This window comes from Lipotes vexillifer, unplaced genomic scaffold (genome assembly GCF_000442215.2).
Source record: "Lipotes vexillifer unplaced genomic scaffold, Lipotes_vexillifer_v1.1 scaffold865, whole genome shotgun sequence".
Lineage (NCBI taxonomy): Eukaryota > Metazoa > Chordata > Mammalia > Artiodactyla > Lipotidae > Lipotes > Lipotes vexillifer.
The window spans coordinates 1,643,989-1,655,151 of record NW_006795130.1 but is presented as its reverse complement, the minus strand read 5'-3'; the positions used below and the strand labels follow the sequence as shown (position 1 = coordinate 1,655,151).

The 11,163-nt window shown below is 46.7% G+C and overlaps 1 protein-coding gene across 1 annotated transcript in view; it reads right to left on the bottom strand.

Moving 5' to 3' along the window:
- Nucleotides 1-11,163, bottom strand: part of DUSP29 (dual specificity phosphatase 29) — a 24,015-nt gene that overhangs the window by 9,474 nt on the left and 3,378 nt on the right. The window contains 1 exon segment of the mRNA XM_007467519.1: nucleotides 1-16. This exon segment is cut by the window's left edge and continues 216 nt beyond it. Coding sequence (XP_007467581.1) covers nucleotides 1-16 — 16 coding nt within the window.

Here is an 11,163-nt window from a genome sequence, read left to right as displayed (position 1 = left end):
GAAAGAGGCTGGTCAGCTGCGTGGAGCCTTGGCCTGGATCTGGGGGAAAGTCGGGTGCAGCCCATGGGTTTCCGCTCTCGATTCCGGCTTCCAAAATAAGGTCTAGCCGTTGAAATGAAGGACTTTCCTACTCCAAGCCCTGCTCTTACTGACCCCTTGGCCACTGTGCCCTATTCTTTTGTCCATTCATTCTTTCATTCGCCAAATACAGAAGAGCTTGGTGCTGGAGACTCCAGTGGTCCGCGGGAGTGGACTGTCAGCTGCCAGATCCCCTCTAAGGCCATCAGAATAACCTGTTCATCAGGCAAAGCTGAATGTAAGGGAGAGGGCCACCTTCATAGAGCCTCGGGGAGACCCTTTAAAGCCGGCCCCTCCTCTGAACCCTCTGGATGTTTACAGTGTTTGGAGGTTGGGGCTCGAATGAATGGTTTAAGATGGGTCATTCAGGGAATTCCTTGACGGTCCAGTAGTTAGGACTCCACCCTTCCACTGCAGGGGGCACGGGTTCGATCCCTGTGCAGAGGAACTAAGATCCCACAAGCCAGTGTGTTGTGCCCTCCCCCCCAAAAGACAAAAACTTGAAAAAAAAAAATAAGACGGGTCATTCAGTGTGACGGTTTGATTGGGATCTGGCAAAATTCTTAATCTTGATGTTCAAGAGATTGGTGAACACAGTGCAAAACCTTTGCTTTGATAAGTGAATCATTGTCTACTTGGGCAAAGCACTGTTCTGAAGAGGAGAGCTGTTTGAGCAGTCTGTTACTGGAACTGATTTTAGGAAGTTCTTGAAACCAAGAATTTCCAGGAACAAAGAGTAAAAGTCATGTTAAAGTAGGTGGCCTTGGAACATGGGGCAAAGGAAGCAGGAGTTATTTAGGCCTAGAAGTGCCAGGGGATACTTTATTGGAGAGAGGGCTTTGAGCCTGCCTTACTACAAGTGTCAACACTTGGTGATGGAGGGGAAGTGGGAGGCAAGGGCACGCCCAAGGCAAAGAAATAGCACAACCTAAGGGATGGAGGCTGGAGATAATGAAGGCCTTCCAGGAAATGTTTATTCTTTCCTGTAACCAATCATTTATCCCCAATTTAATGATTTAGAATCTATTGTGTGCCGAGCACTGTCCTGGGTACTGATGATGCAGCAATAAGCAGGTTAGTCAAGGTCCCTTGGGAAGCTTATATTCTGATGGGGAAAGCAAATAAGTGGATAAATAATTTCAGATAGCAGTAAGAGCTGTGTAGAGTGACCGTGGTCCTGTTTTTGGTAAGGTAGTTAGGGAAGGCCCCTGCGGGGAGGTGGCATTTAAGCTAAGACAGGGGTGATAAGGGCCTAGGCAGGGCAAGATTTGGAGGGAAAGTGTTTCCTCCAGGCAGAGGCAACAGCAGATGATAAGAACAGAAGGGAGACTAGTGTGGCTGTAATAGCAAGGGTGGTAGTGGTACAAGTGGAAGCTGAAAAGGGGGGCTGGTTCACGGTGGGCCCTGTAGACCATAGGGAAGAGTTTGGATTTTACTCTAAGTAATGTGGTATGCCACATGCCACAGATGAGTTTAAGGAAGGGCTGAGCATTGTTTACTTTTTTAAAGATCAGTCTGGCTGATGCATGGAGATGGGTTGGAGAGGAACATAAAATAGAAGCAGGAGCTCTGTTGGAGGCTGTCGCGGTTATACAGCCAAGAGAGGAAGGTGGCTGGAGTACGTCACAGCAGACTTGCTGATGGATTGGGAATGGGGGCAGGGAGGAGGGGACTGGTTTGGCCAGAGCATAGCATATGAGAGGAGAGATGAGAAAGGTCTGGAGAGGGAGTGTGGGATTTGACCTTGGAGTGCTTGGATGTCAGGATCTGCATTTGGGGGTCAAGGAGAGCTTTTGATGGTGTTTGAGGAGGGTGATCCCATCTGAGCTTCGAGATGACGTCTCCCTCAACAGCACAAAGCCCAGTTCTACAGCTCAGGGAAGAGGTGACAAGGGTCTGGAGCTGTAACAGTAGGAGGCTAAAAGTGGCAATGCGCTCCAGCTGAGGACTCATCTCAAGGCCACTGGTAAAAGGACGTGGACAGAAGTGAGCATATTGGATGCCAACGTGGATCAACACCCTGAGCGGGGAGGCTCCATGCAGTAGAAACACAAGCCATGGTCCCTCAGCCAAGGGCCCCTCGTGTATCGCTGCTTTCCTGGGGCTTTTTATTGGTCATGAGAGGAACCACAGTGGAGTCCGGTGTTTGGAAGAGGGAGACCTGAACACAGGCCTTGAGCTTTTAGAAACATGTGCAAACAGCCCACGGGAACTGAGGCATGGGGAGATGGGGGGTTCCACCAAGCCCCGCAGCTGGCTTTTAGGGCTGCCATCCTGACTACGAAACCCATTCTGCTTTCAATTTTTCCTCAGAAAGGTCTGTTTTTCATTTTTCTCCTCATCCCAAAGTATGTATACAACAAACACTATGCTTTGGGGACATAGATCTGCGCTCAATTAAAGCCTCCACTAATGCAGTCCATCTTGCTGAGTAGCAATCAACCTTACTTTGAGGCTGAGCTCAGTGGAAAAATTAAAATTAACTGTGTCCTTGACAGGAAGTTCCTACCCACCATAAAGACTGGTCTCGCTGGGTTCCGCAGCCGGGTTTCAACATAATCAACTGGCAGTAACAGTTTGCACTTTGCTGTTTTGGGGGTCAAGGATCAGGGTAGATATGCAACAAGACTCATTGCATGACACCTTTACATTCACCGCGCCGCCCCACCAGAGCTGGTTTTGACTGTGTCTGAGGGAGAGAAAGGGGCTCATGTGGAGGATTAGACCTGGTGGGTATCCTGAAGCCCACTGCAGGTTTTCGGGCTCTGTGGCTACCTGGGCCTGGAAGGAGAGGTGGTGTCCTCACACACCCCTCTGGAGGTTTCCCCCAGCTTGGTTTACTTAGAGTCCAGTTGAGGGCTCTGGGTGGTATCCACAGCAGGATGGGGATTTGCAAATACACAGAGTGACTCTCAGTAGACAGTGGCTGTTTTGGAGGCAGATCCCCAGTTGGCCCAGACACCTAGCTCATCTATCACTGGGAGTGGGGTAGGGTCGGAGGGTGCTGCCTGGTGCTGCGTTAATTTTCTTAACTTTCAGGGCCACCTGCTCAGGTATGTGGGAAAGACTAAGAAATGTGCCTCTGCTGAAGGAGAAAAGCTCAGAAGAAAAACAGGGTTAAGAAATTACTTCTAGGATTTAGGTGATTCAGGAGCCTAAACAACAGTCTCTGGTTGTTTAAGAAAAATCTTAGGTGTAAGTAATCTATTGAGGACACGGGGGCGGGAGAAGGTAAGCTGGGACAAAGTGAGAGAGTGGCATGGACATATATACACTACCAAATGTAAAATAGTTAGCTAGTGGGAAGCAGCCTCATAGCACAGGAAGATCAGCTCGGTGCTTTGTGACCACCTAGAGGGGTGGGATAGGGAGGGTGGGAGGGAGACGCAAGAGGGAGGGGATATGGGGATATAAGTATACATATAACTGATTCACTTTGTGATACAGCAGAAACTAACACAACAATGTAAAGCAATTACACTCCAATAAAGATATTAAAAAAATAAAATGTTTTATATTAAAAAAATTAAAAAATTAAAAATTAAAAATAAATAAATAAATAAAAATAAAATAAAAGTACACTCCAATAAAGATATTAAAAAATAAAATATTAAAAAATAAAATAAAATAAAGATATTAAAAAAATAAAAATTTTTTGAAGTGGAATTGCTGTGTCAACAGATATTAAAAAAATAAAAATAACACATGTTCTATGCAGAATGTGGAAAACATATTCCCTCCCCCCCACACACACAAAACACCTGTATTTCTACTCCCTAGAGATAAAGACTATTTGCCTTTTGATATAAGATCTTCCAGTTGTAAGCAGAAACTAACACAACATTATAAAGCAATTATACTCCAATAAAGATGTTAAAAAAAAAAAGATCTTCCAGTTGTTTTTCCATGAATAGATTTGTATATTTTATATAAAGGTTGGGGTGGGGGTTACAATACTATATATACAGTTTCCAAAACTTTGCATGGTGATATATTGTAAACTTTTTTTGTGGAAGCATTTTTTTAAGTTTATTTTTATTTATTTTTGGCTGCGCTGGGTCTTCGTTGCTGCACGCGGGCTTTCTCTAGTTGTGGCAAGCAGAGACTTCTTTGGTTGCGGAGCACGGGCTCTAGGCGCACGGGCTTCAGTAGTTGTGGCACACGAGCTCAGTATTTGTGGCTCGCGGGCTCCAGAGCTCAGGCTCAGTAGCTGTGGCGCACAGGCTTAGTTGCTCCACAGTATGTGAGATCTTCCCGGACCAGGGCTTGAACCCATGACCCCTGCATTGGCAGGTGGATTCTTAACCACTGCACCACCAGGGAAGACCTGGCAGGTGGATTCTTAACCACTGCACAACAAGGGAAGTCCCTGTAAACATCTTGTTAGGTCAACATACAGCCTTCAATAGCTGCATACTATTCCATTCCATAGGTAAATCTCAATTTTACCTCACCAAGCCCCTAGCTTTGGACATTTGTGTTCTCTCTCTCGTCTGTCTCTCTCCTGGAGACAGAGTGATGGGTGTTACAATAAGAAACACTGTAAACAAACAACTTGCTGTGTTTCTTTAGGCACATCTCTGTGTCCTTAGGAGAGATTTTTTTGAAGTGGAATTGCTGGGTCAACAGACATGAGCATTTTAAACACAGTTGATACTCGTTACTAAATTGTCTTCCAGAAAGTTTGCTCGAATTAACATTCCGATTTTTGTTCATTTCTAATTTCATAGACCAAAAAAAGTCTCATTTTCATTAATTTTAGCAATGAGGCTGAACATTTTCTCCCACATTTGTTGGTCTTGTACGGTTTTACTTTTGAAGAACGTTGTCACATCCCTGGTTTTGACCCAGATCTCTTTAGCTCTTCTCCCTGCCCGTGGACCTCCGGCCTCGCTCTGGATTCTGAATCTGGGTTGGAGGGGCAAGGAACGGACTTTCTTCCTCAGAGACCTTCCCTCCCTTCCTCCTTCTCTGGCCTGGCCCAGCCTCCTTTCAGCCCCTCAGAGTTCCTCCAGGAAACTTGCTTTAACCAGCATACCCTCCACGTTGAGGAGTGGCAAGTAAGAGCAGTCTCCCTGGGCAGAGCTCTTGGCATTCCACTTTCGGACCTCTTGGGGGCCCTCCTGATTCCTAGCCTACATACCTCAGCCCCTGCCCAGAAGTCCATTTCCCACAGATGTGTGCTGTCACAGAGAGGAGGAGGGACATGCAAGTACGCATCTGTACAAGCCATCCACCAGCTGTCTTGCCGGGGGGAACCAGCTGCTTCTGTGTTGCCAGGATTCTGCACTGGGCATTGACGAAAGTCCACGAAAGCTTGGGCAGTTCTCCGTACCCTCACGTCTGTGAGGACCCACTGAGTTCCCGCACCTAATCATGGACTCCTGTTCGCCCACGGCCCACATCCTGTAATCTGGCACCTTATTTATTCTGATGCGTGTGACACTTGTGGTGGCACATCAGTCGTGGGCATGACCCTGATGGTGACCTTCTCCTTCTCTGGAGTCTTGACCACACCTACTCCTTGCAAGTGAATTTTAAAACAGCAGGCACATTTCTAGCTTTTGGTCTCCCTCAATTCACCTGATATGAAAGCGAAATTCACTAGCTGTCTGGTTTTTTGCGTGTTCTTGTTACTTGCTGATGATGAAGCTGTTTGACTGTGAGGCTCTGCAGAAAACACAGGGCTCACAGGTGTAGTTTGTAAGCTTAAACTGCTGCATGAACCAAAGCAATGACCCTCTGGGACCCTCAGTTTTCTTTATTTGTTAAATAGAACCAATTACATTGGCAGTACTTTCCTTACAAGATTCTTGTAAAGTTGTGATGCAATATTCAAGTTTCTTTAAAAGGTTAAAAGATAAATTCCAGGGTGGGGGGCAAGCAATAGGAAGATGCACGACAAAATGTTATCAGTGGTTATCTCTGGGTAACAGAATTATAGGGAATTTTAATATTCTTTTTGTCTGTGCTTTGTAAATTTTCAGTAATGAACATAACATATATTCACTTAGTGGGTAAATATATACCATGATTTTTATTGATGTTCTATCCTTAGTTCTCAGGAGAGACTGTTGCAGAGACATAAGGTGGTCTTGGTATTTTTAACTCCTTAGAAATCTCTCCATCATCTTCCCCACCCCCGTAGACTCTAGACCTCCAAGGATGGAGGCTAAGAGGGGAAAGACAATGCATGGAAAGCCTGGTTTCAAGAAATGGTGTTGTATTGGGCTTCCTTGGTGGCGCAGTGGTTGAGAGTCCGCCTGCCGATGCAGGGGACACGGGTTTGTGCCCCGTTTCGGGAAGATCCCACATGCCGCGGAGCGGCTGGGCCTGTGAGCCATGGCCGCTGAGCCTGCGCGTCCGGAGCCTGTGCTCCGCAATGGGAGAGGCCACAACAGTGAGAGGCCCGCGTACCGCCAAAAAAAAAAAAAAAAAAAAGAAACGGTGTTGTATTAATCACTAGACTAGGCATTTGGCTAACCATGAAAGGAAATGGTTGACATCGCTGGGTGAAAAGCTGTCACCCAGCATGAGAAGGCCCAGCCAGGCCAGGGCCACCACGTCTCACCCTGGGCACCTTGCCCACGACTGGTGCCCAGTTGTACCTTAGTCGCCTTCGGTACCTGGAGGCTCAGAGTCCAGGTTTTCTAGTTTTTTCAGGTGACATTCAGCATGTTAAATTGTCAACCTTGGCTGTGTTTTTGCTGCCCACCCTGGAGAAGCAGGTCAAGTTTTAGCTCTACTTGGTGCCTCAAGGCTGAATTAGTTCTTTCTTTTTTGGGGGGAGAGATTGCAGCTGTCCAGGTGCACCAGTGAGAGGTCCTCTCCTGAGCTGTGGACCGTCTCAGCCATTGATTTGACTTCATCTCACTCTCCAGCCTCTTCGACTACAGGCCAGCCCCAGAGCTGCCACTGGCTTCAGAGGCTGTCGGTCTGGTTGGGAGCAGAAAAGCAGAAAGGGTGAGCTGGAGAGGGCCCTGGCAAGTGAGCTCAGGCTGGGTGGAGCTGGCCCAGGCATTTGAAGAGTCAGGCTTTATAGGGAGAGGCTGCTGGCTGTCAATGACCCTAAAAGCCAGACCTTGGAGGCGACTGTAGTTATAATAAAAATAGGGCTCCCACCATTCAAGCAGAAGCAGAGCAGCTTCGCAGAGCCTTGGTGTTGGCTTATAGGGCTGCCTCTATCGTGAGAGAGAAGAGAGATTTCTCAATTGTCCTGTTGCAACCAAGCCTTACTATGGGGGAGCCTGTCCTGCCTGGGACTTTACAATCTCTTTGATGGTAGCCAGGATATTTCCCCTCCTGCTGACTACTGGGGAGAAGCAAGACAGAAAGAAAAAAGAATTTGCTAAGAAAATGGAAGATGTGAATGAGATTAAAGTGAGAATATTTAAATTACAGAAATTTAGTGCTTTCAAGCATCCTCAAGCACTTCTGAAGCACCCATTTAGGGACTGCTGATTGATAAGAGGTGATGAATTATTCTTATCTCATCATCAATGCCGGTCCCTGGCTCTCTGGAGGGCAACCCTTGGTTAACCTAATTTGAATCTAATTTGTATGACTTAAAAGTAATAAAACAAGTACGTGCTTGAGCCTAATAAAGCCTAATTTATTTAATAAGGCATTTCTTAAAGAATTTTACTTTAGAGCTGGAAGGGACATTGGAAATCATCCCTTTATTTTACAAATAAAGAAACTGAGTCCCAGAACAATAAGATGTTTTGCCAAAGGCCACACGGAATGGCCACCCACCCTGGAGGCTTGAACTCTCTGCCCTGAATCCTGCTGGAGGGCTTTCGCTGTACTCCACACTGTCCCCAAGTGTGGATTCAGACCCCCTACCAAGTTGTAGGAAATGGGTGGGAGAGGGTGGCTGTGCCTTGAGCCCTTGAGCGAGGAAGACTTCCCCATGAGGCCACCAAAAGGTAGCTGCCTGGCCTGCACTGACCCCCGCCGCTGACCCAGCACATTTCACACCAGCCACATCCCTCTGTCGGTGGCCTTTTCTCGCCAGGCTGTGGTGATGGTGGAGTGGGTGGGAGGATGGGGGGGACATCTCTGCTCTCCTCAGGCTGGTAAGCAACAGACACTTGGAGTCACCAGGCATCCCATTTGGTGATCCCCTTGGAATAAGCTGAGATTGAGAAAATGCTTTAGACGTTCTGAAACCCACAGGCGTGTAGGACTTTGATGTGGTACTGCCCCCTCAGGCCTTAGGCCACCCGGGTCCCTGGAAGGCTGGGACAGCATCTATGGAGGGAGTAAGATGGAGAAGACCCATTAAGAGGGACTTCCTTCCTTCCAACCTGGACTTGGGTTCATGATTGCATCTCCTGGGAGAAATTTGACCCAATTTTGACAGAAATTTTCTGTCCCAAGGCTGCCCTTAGCAGAGGGATGCTGAGTGGCAAATGTAATGACTGTTCTTTACCTCCATCTCACACTGTGAGTTGGATTTCCAGAAGCTGCCTGATCTCTAATAGTTCACACACAGTGGGTGTGCCAGGAACTGTGCTGAGAATCAGATGTATTAACCCATTGAATCCACATCTTCTAGGTGAAGAAATTGAAGCTCAGAAAGCTTGAGTGACTTGCCCAAGGCCACATGGGAACCAGTAATTTGACCTGAGTTGCTTCTTGGGGGTCAGCCTGGTGCCCAGCAGGTCCCAGGTATCGTTGGTCTAGACTTCAGGAGCAGCCGGTGGCTCTGGCTGCCTCAGGACACCCATTCTCACTCCTGGATCCTAACCACCTTAACATTCAGATCCTTGGCTTTTAAGAATCTTAGGCGCTTTTAGGGAACGGAAAAACTCAACCTAAATGCAAATATTAAATTAAAACTGAGGCTTCGTGCACGAGGAGCCAGCTATGAGCATTTCACTGCTCTGGGCAATACCTACAAAGAGATGGAGAGACACGGGCAGCTGTGCCTTCTTTCAGCCAGGCTGTAACCTTGGTGTGGTTGCGTTGACGGTGGAATTAACTTCTTTCTCAGTAAGCATCTGTGAGTCTCATTAACCTTGTGAAGTGGGTGTCAAGGAGGGACCCTGAGCAGAGATGGGGACAAGGTCAGGTGGGTGCTGACCTTGGTCCTCTCCTGGGCTGTGCATGCAGGTCACACACGCTGACTGTGGAGCCTGCCTAGACTGTGCGTGTGTTTTTGTTTGGGGGCTCAATTAGGCAGAGCTGGATTGAATCAAAAGGGCAGTGACATTCCGTTGCTTGAAGGAAGCAAACTTATGGTCAGATGTCAAGGAAGTAAGCATATCTTATTGCGCCAAACCCTATTGTCTGTCACTATATTACACTAGGCCATTTGTATCCTGCTCAGACACTCAGTGGCTTCCTGAATAAAGTCCCTTGGCCCTGGCTTACCTTCCCAGGTTTCTTTCTCACTAAGTAGCAATAATAACAACATTTGCATTTGTCTGTTACTTCATAATTTACAAAATGCTTTCACATTCCATTATTTCTTTGAATCCTCTCAGTAGCCATCTTTAGAGGCCCAGAAAGGTGAAAGGACCTACCCAAAGCCTCTGCACCTGGAGACGACTGTGGCTGTGGTACCTTGTGTGTTACCCTTTGGAACGTTTGCTGCCCATCCGGAGAGGTGTGTTACACTTTCCTGCCCCATTGTCATGAGGCTTTGGCATGGACTTGCTTTGGCCAGTGAAATGTGGGCATCAGTGTCTTGTGTCACTTCCGAGTCAGTCTGTGGTTTGCCTTGTCTCTTTTCTCTCTGCCGGGAGCCTGACAATATCCCAGAGAGGGGCTGAGTCCTGAGTCCTGGAGTCGAGTGGAGAGACCATGGACATATCACATGAGGGAGGAGTAAACCACTGTTCTGGTAGGCCAATAAGATGTTGGGGATACCTGTCATCACAGCACAGCTAAGTCTAAGCTAATCACACAGTACTCAAACTTGGCTTAATCTGAGACCCTCTGGAAGCACATTCTCTACTGCATTCATCCCCAATGTTCCAGATGAATCGCCCTGTTTGTTCGCACCTCCATGCCTTTTCTCACCCTGTTCCCTCTGCCTAGAATTCTGTTGAAATCCTATCCATCTTCCAAAGCCAAGCTTAGAACTCACCACTCCTGTGATGCTTTCTCAGATCCATAATACCAAGAACTTACTGAGCATTTACTATGTGGCAGCTACTACTCTAGCACTTCACTTGTTTTAATTCATTTAATCTCCACCTGTGAGATAAGCCTTGTTACTGTTGCCATAGAAGAGGAAGAGAGGTAAAATAACTTGTCCAAAATCACACACTGGTAAATGACAGAGCCAAGACTCAACCCCATGCTCCTTCCAAACCACTGCCTATTTCTCTTTCTGTTCCCTGTTACATGTCTGCACATCTCTTCTCCTCAACTGGAAAACAGCTTCTTTATCTGACTGACCACATTTTCTTGATCCTGGTTTGAGAATATATACTGCCACTGCCTAGTGGTATACCCTTGGGCTGGTCACTTAATTCCTCTGAACCTCAGTTTCCTCTTTGTATCCCCCAAAGCTCCTAGCAAGGTGCCCAGTGAATACTGACTGACTAAATGGATGAACTCCATGAGCCTTGGTTTGCTCATTTTTTAAATGGGAGAGATAATGGTACCTCCTTCATAGAGTTGTTGGGGGGTTTCAATGATGCCTAGCACAGGGCACGGCACATGGTAAGAATCCAATATAATTTGGCTATTGTTACTATTATAAGCTGTAGGAAAGGTAAATGTAGTATGTAATATACAGAGAGGAAAACTTACTTCTCACCATGGGGATTGGGAAAGCTAACTTCAGGGCAGAAGTGACTTGAGTGGACTTTGAAGAATGCATAGAATCTGGACACGGAGATGAGGTGAAGGGAAGGGCATTTTAGGCAAAGGAAACAGCACAGAGAAAGACACAGAGACAGTGTAAATCTTTAAATCTTAATCCTCCTTCCCCTATTTATACCATTTGTAGGGTCAGATCTCAGGAAATATTCCTAAATATTAAAAATAAGTTTGTGCATAAAGATGTCCACTGCAGCATTATTTATAAAAGTGAGAACTTGAAAGTGACTGATATGTCCAATAGTAGGG